This window comes from Panthera leo, chromosome C1 (assembly GCF_018350215.1).
Source record: "Panthera leo isolate Ple1 chromosome C1, P.leo_Ple1_pat1.1, whole genome shotgun sequence".
Lineage (NCBI taxonomy): Eukaryota > Metazoa > Chordata > Mammalia > Carnivora > Felidae > Panthera > Panthera leo.
In genome coordinates, this window is record NC_056686.1 from 39448007 (window position 1) to 39469561 (window position 21555).

Below are 21555 nucleotides of genomic sequence, written 5' to 3' on the forward strand. Positions count from 1 at the left end.
ATTTCTCTTTCATTCAGATTTTACTTGAGTCCTCTTGTTTTGTTTTTTTTTGAGTCTGGCTATTTATCAATTAAGTTTATCTTTTCAAAGAATCAGCTCTTGGTTTCATTGATTTTTTTCTATTTATTTCTGCTTTTAAATTTTTTTTAACGTTTATTTATTTTTGAGACAGAGAGAGACAGAGCATGAATGGGGGAGGGTCAGAGAGAGGGAGACACAGAATCCGAAACAGGCTCCAGGCTCTGAGCTGTCAGCACTGAGCCCGACGCAGGGCTCAAACTCACGGACCGCGAGATCATGACCTGAGCCGAAGTCTGCCACTTAACCGACTGAGCCACCCAGGCGCCCCTATTTATTTCTGCTTTAATCTTCATTATTTACTTCATTATTTACTACTAAATTGGGGCTTTGTTTGTTCATATTTTTCTAGTTCCTTTAGGTGTAAGGTTATATTCTTTGAGACTTTGTTTCTTCAGATAAGCCTGTATGACTACAAACCTCCCTCTTAGGACTACTTTTGCTACATCCCAAAGATTTTGGGCTATTGTGTTTCTATTTTCATTTGTCTCCATATAATTTTTTTTTAAATTTTTTTTAACGTTTATTTATTTTTGAGACAGAGAGACAGAGCATGAATGGGGGAGGGTCAGAGAGAGAGGGAGACACAGAATCGGAAGCAGGCTCCAGGCTCTGAGCTGTCAGCACAGAGCCGAACGCGGGGCTCGAACTCACGTACTGTGAGATTGTGACCTGAGCCGAAGTCGGACGCTTAACCGACCAAGCCACCCAGGCGCCCCTCCATGTAATTTTTTTTTTAATTGCCTTATATTTCTTAGTTCACTTATTGGTTATTTAGTACCATGTTGTTTACTATCCATGTATTTGTGTTTTTTCCAGTTTCTTTCTTGTTACTGTTTGCTAATTCATACTATTGTGATCAGAAAAGATGCTTGATATTTCGATCTCTTAAATTGATTAAGACTTGTTTTGTGGCCTAACATATCTTGCAGAATGTTTCATGTGTCCTCAAAAGGAATGTGTATTCTGTTTTTTAGATGGAATGCTCTGTATATGTAACTGTTAAGTCCATTTGTTCTAATGTATCATTCAAAGCCAATTCTCCCTTATACATTTTCTCTCTGGATGATCTATCCATTGATGTCCGGGGAGTGTTATAGTCCCCTACTATTAAACTAAGAACAGATACTACACTTAATCTTAGCCAAAAGGCAGGAAGCAATGGTGACACAGAGTAGATACACATGTGGTGAGCATAGCATAATGTATAAACTTGTCAAATCACTGTCACGCACCTGAAACTAATGCAACATTATGTGTCAATTATACTAAAATAAATAAATAAATAAAAATTTTTAAAGACCCGTATTATTACTGTATTACCCTCTATTTTTCCCTTTAGGTCAGTTAATATTAACATTGTGTATTAGGTGTGCCTATGTTGGATGCATAGATGTTCGCATTTGTTATACCTTTTCATTGAATTAATCCTTTTATAATTATGTCTTTCTTTGTCTCTTGCTTTGGTTAAAACAGTCTTTGTTTTAAAGTCTATCTTGTGTGATATAAATATTACTATTCTGGCATTTGTTCCTCCCTGATCCATCTGCATGGAATATCTTTTTACATCCATTTACTTTCAGTCTGTGTGTGTCCTTAGGTCTGAAATGAGTCTGCTGGAAGCAGCATATACATGGGTCTTGTTTTTTTTTAATCCGTTCCATCATCGTATGTCTTTTGATTGGGGCATTTAGTCCATTTACATTTAAAGAAATTATTAACAGTTACATATATACTGCAATTTTGTTGTTTTACATTAGTCTTATTTTTAAGTTTTTTATTTTTTTATTATCATTAATTTTAGTTAACACATAGTGAAATATTAGTTTCAGAAATAGAATTCAATGATTCCTCATTACACACAACACCCAATGCTCATCACAAGTGCCCTCATTAATACCCATCACCCATCTAGCCCATCTCCCACTCACCTCCCTCCATTAGCCCTCAGTTTGTTCTGTATCATTAAGAGTATCTTGTGGTTTCTTTACCTTTCTTCAATATGTTCATTTCTTCTGTTTCTAAATTCTCTAATTCCACATCTGAGTGAAATTATATGGTATTTGTCTTTCTCTGATTGACTGATTTCATTTAGCATAACATATTCTAGCTCTATCCACAAGGTTGCAAATGGCAAGATTTCATTCTTTTTGATGGCTGAGTAATGTTGAATTGAGTGTGTGTATGTGTATGGATTCTCTCCATAGTTTGGCTGTTGTTGATAATGCTACTATAAACATCAGGGCATATGTACATCTTTGAATCTGTATTTTAGAAACCTTCGGGTAAAACCTAATAATGCAGTTTATGAATTGTAGGGTATTTTTATTTTTAGGTTTTTGAGGAACTTCCATACTGTTCTCCAAAGTTGCTGCATCAGTTTGCATTACCATCAACAGTGCAAAAGGGTTCTCTTTCTCCACATCCTTGCCAACACCTGTTGTTTCCTGTGTGGTTAATTTTAGTCATTCTGACAGGTGTAAAGTGGTATCTCATCATGGTTTGGATTTGTATTTCCCTAGTGATGAGTGATGGTGAGCATCCTTTCATATGTCATTAGCCACCTGGATATCGTTTGGAAAAGTATCTATTCATATCTTCTGTCCATTTCTTAACTGGATTACTTGTTTTTTGGGCATTTAGTTTAGGAAGTTCTTTATAGATCTTGGATAATAACCCTTTATCAGGTATGTCCTTGCAAATACCTTTTCCCATTGCAAAGGCTACCATTTAGTTTTGTTGATTGTTTCCTTCACTGTGCAGAAGCTTTTTATCTAGATAAAAGTTCCAATAGTCATATTTCCTTTTGTTTTTCTTACTTTCATCGACATAGCTGGTAATAAGTTGCTCTGGCAGAGATCAAAGAAGCTGCTGCCTGTGTTCTCTAGGATTTGATGGTTTTTGTCTCACATTCAGGTCTTCCATCCATTTTGAATTTATTTTTGTGTATGGTGTAAGAAAGTGATGTAGTTTCATTCTTCTGTATTTTGCTGTCCAGTATTCCCAAAACCCTTAGTTGAAGAACCTTTTTTCCATTGGATATTGTTTCCTACTTTGTCAAAGATGAGTTGACCATATAATTGTGGGTCCACTTCTGGGTCTTTAATCCTGTTCCATTGACCTATGTGTCTGTTTTTGTGCCAGGACCATACTGTCTTGATGACTACAGATTTATATCATACCTCAAAAACCAAAACTGTCATGCCTCCACTTTTATTTTTCTTTTCTAGGATTGCTTTAACTATTCAAGGCCCTTTGTGGTTCCAAAAAATATTTAAGATTGTTTGTTCTAGCTCTGCAAAAAATGCTAGTGTTATTTTTGTTAATATAATTTATTGTCAAATTAGCTAACATACAGTGTGTACAGTGTGCTCTTGGTTTTGGGAGTAGATTCCCATGGGTCATCACTTATATACAACACCCAATGCTCATCCTTCCTCAATGCTGATCATCCATTTTCCCCTCCCCCCCCAGCAACCCTTAGTTTATTGTCTGTATTTAAGAGTCTCTTATGGTTTGCCTCCACCCACCCCTGTCTGTTTGAAACTATTTTTTCCTTTTCCTTCTCCCATGGTCTTCTGTTAAGTTTCTCAAGTTCCAAAACATATGATGTCTGTCTTTCTCTGACTGACTTATTTCACTTAGCATAATACACTCCAATTCCATACACGTTGCTGCAAAAGGCATGATTTCATTCTTTCTCAGTGCCAAGCACTATTCCATTGCACATATAAACCACATCTTCTTTATCCATTCATCAGTTGATGGACATTTAGTGTCTTTCCATAATTTGGCTAGTGTTGAAAATGCTGCTATAAAATTGGGGTACAAGTGCCCCTACGCATCAGCACTCCTATATCCCTTGGGTAAATTCCTAGCAGTGTTATTGCTGGGTCATGGGGTAGATCTATTTTCAACTTTTTGAGGAACCTCCACACTGTTTTCCAGAGCGGCTACACCAGTTTGCATTCCCACCAATAGTGCAAGAGGGTTCCCGTTTCTCCACATCCTCGCCAGCACCTATAGTCTCCTGATATGTTCATTTTAGCCACTCTGACTGGCGTGAGGTGGTGTCTCAGTGTGGTTTTGATTTGTATTTCCCTGATGAGAAGTGACATTGAGCATCTTTTCATGTGCCTGTTGGCCATCTGGATGTCTTCTTTAGAGAAGTGGCTATTCATGTCTTCTGCCCATTTCTTCACTGGATTATTTGTTTTTTGGGTGTGGAGTTTGGTAAGTTCTTTATAGATTTTGGATACTAGCCCTTTGTCCAAATGTCATTTGCAAATATCTTTTCCTATTCCATCAGTTGCCTTTTAGTTTTGTTGATTGTTTCCTTTGTAGTGCAAAAGCTTTTTATCTTGATGAGGTCCCAATAGTTCATTTTTGCTATTAATTCTCTTGCCTCTGGAGATGTGTCAAGTAAAAAATTGCTGCAGCTGAGATCAGAGAAGTTTATTTCTGCTTTCTCCTCTAGGGTTTTGATGGCTTCCTGTCTCACATTCAGGTCTTTTATCCATTTTGAGTTTATTTCTGTGAATGGTGTAAGAAAGTGGTCTACTTTCATTCTTCTGCATATTGCCGTCCAGTTCTCCCAGCACCATTTGTTAAAGAGACTTTTTTCCATTGGATATTCTTTCCTGCTTTGTCAAAGGTTAAGCATCCGACTTCAGCTCAGGTCATGATCTCATGGTCTGTGAGTTTGAGCCCTGCGCTGGGCTCTGTGCTATCAGTTCAGAGCCTGGAGCCTGCTTCAGATTCTGTCTCCCTCTCTCTCTGGCCCTCCCCCACTCACACTCTATCTCTCTCTATCAAAAAAATGAATAAACATTAAAAAAAATTTAAAGGGTCACTCTAGATGCTGTGCTGAAAATGGATAATGGGGGTTGTGGAAGATGTATGGAAGGAAACAAGAAGAACAATAGTTCTGACAGATGTTGATGGTTTGAATGAAGGAGGCAGATAGAAATTAATGGATTCAGGATATTTAATAAGCATAATAATAATTCTCAATGGATGGATGGATGATGAGTTATTAGATAGGATACTCAAGATTTACAAAGATTAAAAGATAAGTGGGGGCGCCTGGGTGGCGCAGTCGGTTAAGCGTCCGACTTCAGCCAGGTCACGATCTCGCGGTCCGTGAGTTCGAGCCCCGCGTCAGGCTCTGGGCTGATGGCTCGGAGCCTGGAGCCTGTTTCCGATTCTGTGTTTCCCTCTCTCTCTGCCCCTCCCCCGTTCATGCTCTGTCTCTCTCTGTCCCAAAAATAAATTAAAAACGTTGAAAAAAAAAAAATTAAAAAAAAAAAAAAAGAAAAAAAAGATAAGTAATCTGAACCTTGGAGAATGCCTTAAGGGTCACATGTGGATGAAAACAAGACTGGCACGTCAGAGAGGAGGCAGGTGAATGAGGATGAAAGAGTCAATGCTGCCAGGGGAAAAAAATGTCAAAAAGTAAGGGTGATCATTAGAAATATCATTTGCTACACAGGAATCAAGAACTAAGAGAAGAACACCAAATTACATGACTAAAGTCTCTGGCAACCTTTCAGAGAACTATCTTGCTGGAACAGTGAGGATGCAAACCAGACTGAAAGGAAAAAGATGTTAATAGCTATATAGAGACATTGTTATTTTTACTGGAAATCTTTCTAAAATCATATTGTACATAATTTAATCTTACCTTTATGATAAAGAACAGATCTATTAAAGTTATATACTTAAATATTCTTGTTTACTTTTATATTTTCTGCCTCCTCCCTTCTGTAAGCTTGTCAACTTTGATTTCACACCAAAGATTATTTCTATCTCCTCAATTTCCACCCTACCTACAAATTTACAGAGCTGAAAACCCATATAATCAATATCGTTAAAACTGTGTCTAAACAAGAAGAAATAAATGCTAAGTATCTCCTTTGAGAAGTAAGGTGCATGAACATTAGTGCATGTATTTTACAACTATTTTAACTATTGAAAGTTTTCCCACCATCCCACCCAAGTTATCAGTAATACTCTCAAAAAATAAGGTTGCTGGATATGTGTTTGTTTCTATATATCAATACAGTCATGCTAAATTCTTCAACTTTGTATTCTATAATTTGAGGTCAATAGTTGAGAAAATACAATAAATGCACATGTAACTAATTTCATCTGGTGAATTTCTACTCATTCTCAAACTAATTCTTTCAACAAATTTTTTTAAGGTTGTTTGGTTTTGGTTTTTTGTGCTTTTTTGTTTTGTTTTGTTTTGTTTTTTTGAGAGAGAGAGAGCAAGTGAGCACATGCACAAGCCCAGGAAGGGCAGAGAGAGAGGGAGAGAGAGAATCCCAAGCAGGCCCCATGCTGACAGCCCAATGTAGGGCTCGATCCCATGAATGGTGATATCATGTCCTGAGCCAAAATCAAGAGTCAGATGCTCAATTGACTGAGCCACCCAGGTGTCCCTTAACAAGTATTTACTGAGCACCTATCATGTGCCAGCCATTGTTCTAGGCATCAGGGTATGAAAGAAAAATTCCTACCTTCATAGTTTATATTTTACTGGAGGAGACAATAAATAAAAAATATAAATAATAAAATGTATATTATATTAGATGGTGGTAAGTACTAAGAAGAAAAAATAAAGCAGATAGGGAATTAGGAAATGTCAGGAAATAAGAGTTGAAATTTTACACAGGGTCCCAGAGACATTTGGGCAAAAAAAAAAAAAAAAACAAAAAAGAACTGAAATGAATGAAAAAAACCATGCTTTCTGAAAAAACATTCCATGCAGAGTATTAAAGTATAATTCCTATATTACCTCTTTTAAAATGTCTTCCTCAATTGTCTCCCACCCTCCCTCCACCCCATCCCACCCCATCTATACACACAAAATGAATCACTTCCCTTTCTAGGCTTTCACTATTGACCACTGACTATCTGCTATGCTTCTGGCAATTCCAATCCATACAACAACCCCGTAAGATATTGTCATGCCTGTCATAAGGATGCACTGAGGCTCTGCTCAAAGTACAGCAATCGAACAAAATTGGGAATCACAAGGAAGGGGCTGTCTGGCAAAACCATAAAGGAAATATAGCCACTGCTGGACATGCTGCCCAAGACACAATGAGGGAGAAATACCCAGGCTTCTCCTTTCTACCTGCCCTTGAATCTCCTCCTAGAATTTCCCATAAGCTGAACCTAGTCAGAATCCAGATGATAAGGGAGCCGGGGAAGTGCAAATATCAAGACGTTGGCCCCTGCAATACAGAGAAAAATGGGGAAAGGATGATAAATCAAACAAACTGCAAACAGGTAGCCTGCACAAAATATCCTCATAGCTTCAGATGGCAAGCCTATCTGAAAGCTGTATGAAACCCACAATTTGTATGGATTTTTCAATACTGCAATACACTATCAAAAGTAGAACTATTTTATAAATATTAAAGCATAAAACCACAGACAACATTCTAGTTTTGCTAATTAATGTAATTTTAAATTTGTTTGAAAATGGAAAGCAATAATAATATAACATCTTTAAATATTCCAATTTTAAGTGTATCATGTGGTTATCACTTGAAAAAGTATTTATGTTTAGATTTTAAACTATTACACACATATAATCATTCAAGTAGTGTCTTAAATCTTGGAAAGAAGAGGGCTATAAACAAACTCAATCAACCACATTTAATCAAGTGACATGTTCCCTTTTTTGGTAGTTATTTTACAACTAAAGCATAGGAGGGGTATTTTATGTGTATTGGAAGTCCCCTTCAAAACACTGTCTCAGATGATTTAAAAAGAGCAGCTGAAGATAAGTGCAAATAAGATTTTATTAAACATAGTTCATACTTCTTCAACTGTTGTTTCCAAGGCCCTTTGTTTCAGGACTGTTACTATTGGAAATGTCATCATACTTAGAGGAAAGTTATTTGGGAATGAAATGTTTTACTTCTTCCTTAAAGTGAAGTAGAGAAAATAGGAAAGAGAAAAACATACATGTAGATACATAGCCATATATATGCATATATAATTCAGTAAAGGAGTCAGAAATTTAAAAAACAAATGAAAACCTGGGGCGCCTGGGTGGTTCAGTCAGTTAAGCATCTGACTTCAGGTCAGGTCACGATCTCCCAGTTGGTGAGTTCGAGCCCCACATCAGGCTCTGTGCTGACAGCTCTGAGCCCCGAGCCTGCTTCAGATTCTGTATCTCCCTCTCTCTCTCTGCCCTTCCCCTTCTCTCTCTCTCTCTTTCTAAATTACATAAACATTAAAAAAAATTTTTAAAAAAGAAAACCCTACAATAATAGAAGTTCAGCTTTGTTTCAATTATGAGTCAGAAATAACAGAATTAAATTATTCATCTATAGTTTCATAGCTGCCAATACTTCTCCAACAGAATTTCTAGACACAGTAAAACACTTTATATTTCATAACCATACTGTTTTCTCCTAAATATGCTAATTTTTCCCCTGAAAGAGATAATGGCCTTGAAGGGGGCATATTCTGGCATAAAATGATAATATCAATATGAAGCAAGTTTTTATCAGATCTTATGTTAAAGACATTGTCAGATAAAAGCATTTGTATTTTATCCTAAGGACAACAGGGAGTCATGAAAGATTTCAACAATAAAGTAGTATAATCCAATGATTTGCATTTTAGCTTTGGTAGCATTGTGCAGGATGGACCAGAAAGAGTTGGGGATAAACTTCAGAATCCAGTCAGAAAGCTTCCATACAAGTCCAGCAAACCTACTGAGGATGAAGTCTAGGGCTGAAGTTGTGGGGCTGAAAAGGTTGCAAGATTTTATAATCATTCATTTAATAACAAGCAGAGAGAAAACAGAGTACACTGCCTAATATTTTCTCTTACTATCATCTTTATGGGAAAAATTCCAGTAGGGACAAAAGACTAAACTCACTTGTCAAGGCCAAAACTTTGGATTAGCAAAGTAAGCAATGAAGCAATACATATAAATCAGGAGGGTCCACAGGGCAGAGATAGACACAGAATGAGGTTGTGGAGAGGAGGAGAGCAACCAGCAGAGAGACCCATTCAAGTCAGGTTCGAGATACAGACACATGGATGGTGTCATTACAACATGTGCTCTGGTAAAGCACATTTATTTCTTTAAGAATGAAAAAAAGAATGAGACATTACATATATATTAGAAATTAATTAAATTATTTGTTGTTAAATTAATTATTTAAAAAGTTTTAGTGAGCCCTTACTCTCAGGAATACTCTTCATTTCTGAGAGTTAGTTATAGTTTGCCATTTCACTCTGGTAGCAGAGTGCCATTATCACTCTTGCATTTGGGTCTTTCTGGATATCATAAGAACCGGGTAGTTTTTCCCATTGCTAAAATTTATCAGGATAATTCTTACTAATCCTTTAATACTCAGCTCATTGGAGCCTCTTCTAAGAAGTCTGCCAATTTGCCACCCCACCATCCTACGATACCCTACTGAAAAAGACATGCTTTTGATATGCTTTCTCATTACACTGTACTTACCCCAATTAGAATCAGAGGTACTACACATCATGGTTAGCCTCTGACAGGCCCCAGGGTATGCCATTTGTCCCAGCATCCCTTCCAGATTAGCACTTCTTCTGGACAAAAATATTTGCCTTAGACAATAAATTTTGTCATCAACTTAATCACAGCCTCTGTCAGGGAAACCTAGGTGGCTCAGTCAGATATGCATCCAATATCGGCTTGGGTAATGATCTCAAGGTTCGTGAGTTCAAGCCCCATGTCAGGCAATGTGCTGACAGCTCAGAGCCTGGAACCTGCTTTGGATTCTGTGTCTCCCTCTCTCTGCCCCTCCCCACCTTGGGCTCTGACTCTCTTTCTCTCTGTCTCTCAAAAATAAATAAACATTAAAATTTTTAAAAAAATCACAGCCTCTATCAGTCTCTCCCACTTAACTCCTTTAAGCGAGGAACTGTGGGTTGTATTCCTCCCACAGGGTATAAAACATATCTGCTGATTGGTATATTCATAGAAAATAAAAAGTAAGATTCTACCACATCCCTCAAACAATGTAAATCAAGAGCTCTATCATAATTATAATAACACACAACTTTAAAACTCTTCTTCCTTAAACAGAGAAGTTTACCTAATTTCTGTGAGAATGAAGAAGGGGCAGATTCTACAAACAGAAAATTCACTATTTATTTTTTTCTTAGAGAGGCTATAAACCTAGGCCTCATATACTATATGATTTGATTTTTAAATATTTGTAAATGTTTCTCAACATAATTTTCTGCAAGAGAACCTTTCTTAATTTAAAGGTTAATGGTCATAAGCCCTTGGTATGGAGTGATCAATGACCAGTCTAATCTATTTTTCTGCTACATCACTTCATTCTGTAATTTAGGAAACTGAGTATCATATTTTTAACTTTAAGTTACAACAATCTTGTTTTCCTCAGAAATTATAAAGACCTAAATGCAAAATTTAAAAATATTGGAACTACTGCTAAATGCTTGATACTGAGATAAGCTTTTATATAAATTATGACCCGACATAGCACAAATGGTTACAAGCACAAATTCTGGAGTGAGGCCAACTGGGTCTGAACCCCAGGTCCACAGCCTAGCAGCAGAGTGACCTTGGCAAAATTATCTAACCTCTTAGTGTCTGTTTCCTTACCTGTTAAATGAAAATAATAATAATAGAAGCTACCTCACAGGTTTGATATGAGAATTAAATGCATTACTTATGTCAAACACTTAGAAATTTGCATGACAGAGTAAATTCTATATTCATATTTAATACTATTGTTATTTTAATCATATCTAAATTGAGTTCAAACCCCAGTCTGATACTTGATTAGTTAACTGTAGAGTCATAGGCAAATTATTTAACGTCTCTAGGCCTCTACTTCTTCATCTTTAAGACAGAATAATAATACCTACCTCAAAAGATATCAGGATTCAATGAGATAAAGTATGTAAAAGTATGTTGTGAGCTTCACAAAATGCCTGTGTCTGACCATTTACTATTATGAGGCAGACCCAGATACAAATCCTGGCTCTACCTCTTAAAAACAGTTTAATTTTAACATATGTTTATCCTCTCTAAGCCTGATTTTCTTTACCTGTGAATCAGCATTAATAATACTTACTCTGAAGAATTGTTGTGATAATTGTATTTATTTCATATACATTTATTGAACACCTATTATGTACCAGGCTCTGGACTAAGCATGATATATGGTGGTAACCAAGAGCTCCTACAGAGCGTACAAACTTCAGACATTTAGACAAGTACTTCTAGTAGACTGGAAAGTATATAGACTGCAATGGGTCTGTACAGATGGGATCCTAACCTAGTCTAGAAAGTCCTGAAAAGATAAGTATTATAGGTGATACATGTTTTTTTTTTCTTTTTTTTTTTTAATGTTTATTTATCTTTGAGAGACAGAGACAGACAGAGCACGAGCAGGGGAGGGGCAGAGCGAGAGGGAGACACAGAATCTGAAGCAGGCTCCAGGCTCTGAGCTGTCAGCACAGAGAACGATGCGGGGCTTGAACTCACGAACCGTGAGATCATGACCTGAGCCAAAGCCAGACGCTTAACCAACTGAGCCACCCAGGCGCCCTGTTACAGGTGATACATGTCAAGCTCCTTATTCAAAGACTGGGACACATTACGCATTTGAAAAATGATAACTATAATTAGCCATTTTTTTAAAACCTTGTAAAGTATTTTCTCCATTTTTAGACTGATAGGATGGGGTTCAAAGACATAAAGTAATTCCCAAGATCAAGTCAGGCTAGGATTCAAAGCCAGGTCAACTGACTCCACACATTGTTCTTCCCACAACTACAAAGTTAACTCCTGATGCCAAAGGAGAATGTTGTTAACTTAAAATCTCCAAATATTCTTCTAATTCTGGCCCTTCTTATTAACACCCAGAACAATCTTAGATTGCCTAGATTTTCCAAGCCTAAAGAACTTAGACTAGAATGACCAAGAATACTATATGCCCAGAAAAGCAAGAATTACCCAGAGCATCTCCCTCTTGAGATCTCCATCAAAATATACAATCTTTACCTAAGTCCTTATCTCAGTGTATGATCCTGGGGTAACCTAATCTAAGGGTCCTATGATGTAGGGTTGTTCTAAGGATTGGTAATAACACTATAAATATACCCACAAAAGTACCTGGCACATTTTGGCACTCTTGGCATGATATACATGTGCCAGAATTATAACCTGAAGTTGATAGCCATATATTGTACTGTCTCTTTTATATATTATACTGCTTAGCATAATAATATTCTATAATATAGATATGTTTTCCTAATTTTATAGATGAGTAAAAGTTAATATATGAAACCAGTTCTGCCTAAACCAAAACCTGTGTGTTTGGCATTATATTATAATGCCATTGTAAAAAAATTTAGTTAACATAGTGCCTTCTAGATTTATTCACATTGTCACAAATAGGATTTACTTTCTTTAATAGCTGAATAACATTCCTCTGTACGTGTGTGTGTGTGTGTGTGTGTGTGTGTGTGTGTGTGTTTGTACGTGCATGCATGTCACATTTTCTGTGCCCATTTCACATATGGAAGGATATTTATGTTGTTTCCATATCTTGGCTATTTTCAATAATTTTGCAATAAAGTCAGTTGTACAGGAAATAGAAAAGTTGCCAGAGACGGGGGAAAGAGGAAATGGGGTGATATAACTAAAAAGATACAAATTTTCAATTATATGAATAAGTTTTGAGGATCTAATATAAACCATGATTATGGTAATTAATAATACAGTATGGTATATTTGAAAGTTGATAAAAGTAGATCTTAAGGATTTTTAACACAAAGAAAAGTTATCTGTGTTAATTATGTGAGGACATTGATGTGTTAATTAGCTAAATCTTGGTAATTATTCTATATTATATATATAATATTTTATATACATGTATATATATCAAACCATCCCATTGGACACTTTAAATATCTATAATTATATTTGTCAATTATTCCTCAAAAGTTAAAAAGAAAAAGTATATCAACCATTTGCATATCTAAAAAAAAGTGAGATATTAACCTAAAACCCCTGATTTCTATTGTAGTCATGGCACATTTTCATACTGTGCCAAGAATAAAAACTATTTTCTTTCAAAAGGAAATAAAACAATAATTTTTAAAGATTACACAAATAAATATAATAAAATTCCATCATAGAAATTAAAAATAAAAGTTTTAAGTTTTTATTTCCATCGTCTTGAAATGGTATATAAACTACTGAACCATGTCTTTCTTTTACTGACCCTCTTTCATGCCACAGTAATTTAAATATTATATTAAGTCTCTGAGGCTAATTTGTAGTATAAATTATATTGTTCTTCTCATATTCAATATACATGTATTCATATCAATCGTAAAACAACACTACTATTGGCAACCAAATAGTGTTTATTTGAATGGCTTATTTTAATTTTTTTAGAGTGAGAGTGCACGGAAGCAGGGGAGAGGGGCAGGAGACAGAGAGAATCCCAAGCAGTCTCCATGCTCAGCACAGTGTCCAACATGGCCTTGATTCATGACCCTGGGATCATGACCTGAGCTGAAATCAGGAGTTGGACACTCAAGTGACTGAGCCACCCAGGTGCCCTTTGGATGGCTTATTTTAAAATAAGTAGACAATTTTTTATTTTTCTTATCACAAAACCTATATGTCTTATCTTATAGGATATATATATATATATGTATAAATATATATATATATATGTATATATACACACACACACACACATATATACACACATATATATAGGCTTATAGGCTATATATATATATACATACACATATATATATTATTCATATGTCATAAACTAGCCTATAATAAGGTAATGTGTATATGCAATGGTTAAAAGTATGGCCTTTAGAGCCAGGAAACCCTCATTTTCAAATTCATCTATACATCTTGTCAATCATGCAATTCAAGGGAAATAACTTTACACCTCTGAGCTTTAGTTTCCTCACCTACAAGAGATATATAATACCTCAGAAAGTTTCAGTGAGTATTAAATGAGATAAACTATGTACATCACTTATCATAATGTCTGATAAGAACCAAGTAATTAATTTTTTTGTTTTCCTTCTTGATATTTTTGCTGCTATTAATATATTTTTATCTCAACATAAAAATATTTTTATTAATCTTAAAATCTCACTTTACAAAAACCATTTTGTTCACTATCTGTCCTCTCTCAGTTATTCACACATTTATTAATCTCCTTGTTATATGACTGTTAGTACACTAGGCACTGGAGAACCAAAACTAGTAAGAAACCATCCCTGACTTCAAGGTTTCAATGATAAGGAAAAAGAAAGAAACAATGAAATGACTGCAATTCAGTAAAGACTATCATATAAGAGTCTACAAGGTGCCTGTAAATATAGAGGTAGAGACAGCCAAACTTGTCTGAGAGGTACTATTCCTCAGAGGAAGAAATGCTGGACTGAATCTGAATTAACATTTTACCAGGAAGATAAAGGGATCTAGGTCACAGAGAAAACAGTACCTGCACACATATGAAGACTTGAGAGAAGTTGATAGACTGGGGAATAACAAGCAATTAAATATGATTTTTTTTCATGAAAGCTGTAAGAAAGTTAATTTCTCCCTATCTTTCTATTGCTCGGATTACTTCATTCATCAATTACAAATAGTATTAATTTAGTGCTTAATTTTGTAAGTACTCAGCTTGGTTCTGTGGGAGAGCCCCTGCTTAATCAGACTCAGATTCTGTCCTGAGCAGGTTATAGTGCAGTGGAAGAGAACAAAGTTTTTAAAAATCATGAAAAGTGTCAGGTACCCATAGAAAGATAAATTTATGGTGGTCTTCTGTTTTTCCAAGGGAAATATTACTTATACTAAGGGGGGTATGGAAAAAAACAGAGCAGGGTTTCATTGGAAAGTTCATATTTGAACTGCAGAACTTCTTTCTCATTTAGAAAAACAGATAACCCACCAGTTCAGGGCCCGGCAATATACTAGGCACTTTACATATTCCACAACTCAGAAAAAAAAACATACCTATGGGGCCTATCTGAAGACAATATATTCCATCCACATGAAACAATACCTGCCAATCATTGAATCAATTAATCACCTTACTCCTTCAAAAGTCTACACCTACAGAATCCTCTTCACAACATAACACATGAGGCATCCACAATCAGTAGCTCAGAGTGAGCACATAAGAGAAAACCCCTAACTTCCCTGTTTTAAAAAATCTAAAATAAATCCCTTAATTTAAATTAGATCAGATGAAAGCTGCATATGTCAAACAAATTGTTTCAAGTGCCAACTGAATTGCTTTCACTAAGATGCCCTTTAGCATTAGGACCCCAGTCCACATTGAAGGATATTACAAAACACATACCTATGAAATACATTGTTGTAAATACCACAGGTATATTGTTGAGAATGCTATTCATCACATCTCAGTGTCTGCTTTAGGAAGACCAATAGGAGGAATTTCTATAAGATTTCAATATTTGGTTTATTTTTCTCTTATGGATATTGTTTTTCTCTTGATGCTGGTTACCAGAAAACCTTCAGTTAAATTTATTGTCTACCTATAGCAAATTTATGGGAACTCATAACATGTATTTTATATACTCATCCAGCTGAATTTTCTTTTGGTATTTTCCCTGAGATTTTCTCATTTACCTATTTTTTAAATATTATTATTATTTTGTTTCCATTTTGGTAAGATGTTTTAATTTTTTAAACAATGAAATATATATATATTTTTTTTTCTTTTAGACATAAAGTAGGCATAATTCTCCATTAAATGATGAGGAAACTATGGCTTAGTTTTCAAGTGAGAATTTAAACTTTAGCCTGACACCAGAGCATGTCCACTTAACCACTCTACTATTACTGCAAGGCTTATGCACCACTTGCACAAATTCAGTTGACATAAACCAACTATTCATACACTTTTGGAGAAATATACATTATTAATTTGGTTACTATGTGGTCACATTGGGTAATTTCTGCTACTGAACTTTTCAGTAAAGGATGGAAAAATATGACTAAGTTAAAGGAAAATATGGAAAGAAATCTGGATTATTTCATACTTTAGGTAAACCAAAACAACACATAATCTTTAAAATGAGGATAATTTTGACCCTTAGAGAGCTGCTGTTAGTATAAAGAGCTTTCAAGCCTTTAACTGAGGTAAAAAGAATTCAAAAGATATTTTCTAAGCACCAAATATATCCCAGGCAAGGCAAAATGCAAACTTCAGGGAAACTGTTCTTAACTATGTGGACAGTGTTGTCTGAATGGAAGAACACTACAGTACTATCTTATAGGTTGAATTATGTGCCCCCCAAATTCATGTTAAAGTCTTAACACCCAGTACCTCAGAATGTGACCTTAAAAGGAAACAGGGTCTCTACAAAGATAATCAAGTTAAAATGTAGTCATCAGAGTGGCCCCTGATCCAACATGACTGGCATCCTTATACAGAAGGAATATTTAGAAAAAAACAGGCACACAGGGAGAATGCCAAGTAAAGATGAAGGCAAGGATTGGGGTGATGATTCTACAAGCCAAAGAACACCAAAGATTGCTAACAAACCACCAGAAGCTAGAAAAAAAGGAATGGAGTATATTCTTCTTCATAACCCTTACAAGGAAACAACCCTACTGACACACTGATCTCAAGACATTCATCCTCCAGGATGGTGAGATAATAAATTTCTGTTGTTTAAGCCACACAGTTGGTTGTTCTTTGTTATGGCAGCCCTAGCAAACTAAAATAGCATGGAATAAACAAAGAGCAAAAGCTTGAATAAACAAGTTTTCAACTGTTTATATAAACAACCAATGTTCTTAGGGTTGAGAGAAGTGTCATGTAACTAAACTGCCATGCCCCTACAAACAATCTCACACACACACACACACACACACACACACACACACACACACACACACATGCCAGCACACACACATTATTCAAAATAAAAAATAATTAATGATTACTTATAAAACAAAATTATGTTTACCTTTCTCATTAGTATTTTCAACATATTCTGACTACCTAATATGTGCTATACAGAGTATGAGGCTCAGGGCACAAAAACGTTAACAAGATCCATTCCCTACTGGATAGGAATTTACAATCAAGTTTTGATCTTCCCATTCAGAATAACCACAGAATTTGATGATTATGATATAATATTACTTTTGCTGTTTTGTTTGTGTTCAACTGAATCTGTTACCTAATCATTTCTTTATAGGGAGACCTTCTCTCTGACAAAGACTAAGTTCTATGAGCATGTCACACAGAACCAAATACATGATAAACATTCAATAATTAATGATTGATCATATAATCAATTTGTCAGTTTTATCCCCCAAAAATTAATATCTGAAAAAGTATTTTATAAAATATAAGGTGCTCTATCAATGATCATTATTATTAACATTATACCATTGATCACATATCAACAAAAACACAGCATTTCATTTTCAAGTATTTCCAATTTAATTCTTTAAAAATTGATTTTTTTTCCTGATAACCTGTTCCATTATGATGAAATATTAAATGGGTTGAATCACAGTGAATGGCCAGATGAACGGTATTTTGAAACAACCGAAGACAAATTCAAAAGCTAAGGTCTTTAATACACTTACCACTTTCAAAACAAGCATCAAAGATAAGATGTCCTTTCTTGGGCTGTCCACAGTATCCAGATGGAAGCACCGTATATTTGCTCACATTCCCTCCGATGGCATCTTCATTTCCCATATCATTGCCTATTTTAAAAAAAAGGCTCATGTTTAACATAAAACAAAACATATCTAGTAACAGAAGCCCAACAAAATTTTTATTATTGTTTTCCCTGTCCCCTATCATTTATTACCTATCCAGACAGTAAGAAATGAACTACAATAGTGGTGTAGTGTAGAAACAAGAAACATTTTGAAATCAGAAACTAAGGTCTGAAATCTCACCTCTACAACATTAATTCTTTGTGATACAAAGCAATCAACTTAATTCCTTTAAGCCTCAGTTTTTCTCATCCATAATAAAAGAAAAGCAAAAGCCATTCTTCAAAATGGTGTTTATGAGAATTAGGTAAGAAAATATCTAGCATGACAACTGAAATCCAAAAGATGCTCATTAAATTGCATCAGGTATTTAATAAATGGTTAATATATTTAAATTGTCAGAAATATTTAATAATTTTAATTCAAATAAAGCAATGGTACTATAACTAGCATTATAACTTCCTAGCATTCCATAACCAGAAATAAGCTGAGAACCAATGAATTAACATAGAAGTTATATTTCCTAAAAGGAACTTTAATTTTTTTTTTAATTTAGAAGTGTAACTTCCACCTAAGATGTAGAAAGTTGGAAAAATCAAACCTTATACCTTAAAAATACATATCCCAACAAAGAACAAAATCATAACTTTAAAAAATTCTATCAGAAACAGAGATTACAAGGCAGCAATAATCTGATGTCCAAGGAAAGTAAGGACCCAGAGCACAGGAGAAAGAACTGGTAGGTGTCATACCAGTGAGTAAACAGAATGAGGCCTAATTTTTTTTAACTACTAAAAGTCAAGTATAGGAAAAATGAGAGTGTAGAACCTCACAGAGACATAGACACAAAGGGAATTCACAACCACTAGCAGTCTCTTCTATACATGGCTTTTATCAGGTGTTTAGGAGAAAGATTGAGGACAGGGCAGAAAACTAGAAAATGCCTCTCACTGTAATGCAGGACTGGAGAAGGGGAGGGACTTCTCTTATAAAAGAGGCATAGGGGCACCTGGGTGGCTCAGTTGGTTGGGTGTCCGACTTCGGCTCAGGTCATGATCTCACAGCTTGTGAGTTTGAGCCCGGCGTCAGGCTCTGTGCTGACAGCTCAGAGCCTGGAGCCTGCTTCAATTCTGTGTTTCCCTCTCTCTCTGCCCCTACCCTGCTTGTGCTGTCTGTCTCTCATAAATGAATAAACGTTAAAAATTTTTTTAAAAAAAGAGGCATGAAGCACCCCCCCGCCCAGTATCCTTTTCCCTTATGGGGAAAAAAAAGCCACTGGGGGAGAAAGATCAAACCTTAAAACCCCATGCATGAATAAGATTCCAAAATAGGAGGAGGAGCAGCAAAAGAAAATATCCTCTATACCTGAAGGAGAGGAAGACAAGACTACCTCACACAAGACCCATCAATGATTCAAAGCATAGATGAAAGAGGGAAGAGAGATGGAATCATTGAAAAAATCACCCCAAGACCAGAGCATATAGGACCCGCCTAAGACCTAAGAAAGACCAAGACAACAGAAATATTCTTGCTTCCTCAATACCAAGATAGCAAGCACTAAAAACTAAAGTAATCTACTTCTAGAGATGAGACAAATCCACAGAAATAAACCCTCTCTGTAGCAGGTGTAACCAGGGAAGGACCAAAGTTTAGGGTGGAGCAGATGACTGAGGAAAAATTCTCAATCTCTCTAGCCCTATTCATCAGGAATAAAGTAACCCTAAAGACTCTACCAAAAAACATTTGATTACATATTGATACAAAATCAATATATAGAAATCTAAATCAATATACAGAAATCTTCTTGCATTTCTATATAACAATAATAAAATACCAGAAAGAGAAATTAAAAAAAATTTGAATTGACAATTGTACCAAAAGTAATAAAATACCCAGTAATGAACTTGACTAAGGAGATGTAAGATCTATATTCTGAAAACTATAACACACTGATAAAAAACTGAAGATGATACAAACAAATGGAAAGATATTCCATTTGGAAAAACAAGAATTGTTAAAATCTCCACACTACCCAAAGCAATCTACATATTTAATGCAATCCCTACCAAAATACTAACAACATTTCTCACAAAACTAAAACAAATAATCCTAAAATTTGTATGGAACCACAAAACACCCTGAACAGCCAAAGTAATCTTGAAAAAGGAAAACAAAACTGGAGGTATCACAATCCCAGATTTCAAGATATACTGAAAAGCTGTAGTAATCAAAAGAGTCAGATACTGGTACAAAAACAGACACATAGATCAAGAGACTAGAACAGCCAGCCAGAAATAAATTCATGATTATTTGGTGAATTAATCTTCAACAAAGGAGGCAAGAATATGCAATGGGAAAAAGACAGTCTCTTCAACAAATTGTGTTAGGAAAACTGGACAACTCCATGCAAAAGAATGAAACTGAACCACTTTCTTACACCATACACAAAATTAAACTCAAAATGGATTTAGGACCTAAGTGTGAGACCTGAAACCATAAAAATCCTAGAAGAGAACACAGACCGTAATATCTCTGACATCATCCATGCAACATTTTTCTAGGTATATCTCCTCAAGCAAAGGAAATAAAGCCAAAAGAAACTATTGGGACTACATCAAAATAAAAACATAAAAAAACTAAACTAAAAGACAGCATAACTGAGTGGGTAAAGATGTTGGAAAATAACATATGTGATAAAGGATTAGTATCCAAAATATATAAAGAATTTATAAAACTCAACACCCAAAAAACAATCTAATTTAAAAAAATGGCCACAAATCCTGGGAAACTTAACAGAAGACCATGGGGGAGGGGAAGGGGGAAAAAAGTTACAGAGAGGGAGGGAGGCAAACCATAAGAGACTCTTAAATACTGAGAACAAACTGAGGGTTGATGGGGGTGGGGGAGAGGGGAAAGTGGGTAATGGGCATTGAGGAAGGTACCTGTTGGGATGAACACTGGGTGTTGTATGGAAACCAATTTGACAATAAATTATATTTAATATTTTAAAAATGGCCACAAGACATGAACAGAAATTTCTCCAAAGACATAAAAATAGTCACCAGACACATGAAAAGATGACCAACATCACTCATCATCAGGAAAATGCAATGAAAACCACAATGAAATATCACCTCACACCTGTCAAAATGGTTAAATCAAAAACACAAGAAAACAGTGTTCATGATGATTAGGAGAAAAAGGAACCATCGTGCACTGTTGGTAAGAATATACAATGGTGCAGCCTGCCAGCAGCTGGCCGAAGGTGAGGGAGCAGACGGCAGTCGGAGCAGCGCTTGCAGCCAAAGTGCAGAGGGACAACAGCCCACTGCGGAGAAATGCTGGGCATGGCGTCAGGAATGACCAACAGAGATGGTTGAGATTCAGGGGAAGATGGCGGCATAGGAGAACGCTGGGCTCACCGTGTCCTGCTGATCACTAAAATTCCACCCACATCTGCCTAAATAACCCAGAAAACTGCCAGAAGACTAGCAGAATGGATTCTCCGGAGTTGAGCGCAGAAGAGAGGCCCACGGAAGAGGGTAGGAAGGGTGGAGAGGCAGTGCGTGCTACAGGGACTGGTGGGAGGGAGCCAGGGCGGAGGGGCAGCCCACCAGCAAAGCAGAGCCCCTGAGTCTGGCTTACAAAAGCGGAGGGGCCGGACAGAGGGTGTTCTG

General features: G+C 35.9%; 1 protein-coding gene and 1 pseudogene across 9 annotated transcripts in view; both read right to left on the bottom strand.

Moving 5' to 3' along the window:
• Nucleotides 1–21555, bottom strand: part of LOC122227036 (BEN domain-containing protein 5) — a 1450833-nt gene that overhangs the window by 1293204 nt on the left and 136074 nt on the right. For all 9 annotated transcript variants that reach the window (XR_006205861.1, XR_006205863.1, XR_006205862.1 and 6 more), the window contains exon 2: nucleotides 17741–17863. Coding sequence is in view for 6 of the 9 variants with exons in the window: in XM_042951161.1 (XP_042807095.1) it covers nucleotides 17741–17863 (123 nt within the window). In the remaining 3 variants the exon portion in view is untranslated. The remainder of the gene's footprint in view (nucleotides 1–17740; nucleotides 17864–21555) is intronic.
• Nucleotides 1142–1241, bottom strand: LOC122228866 (annotated as a pseudogene).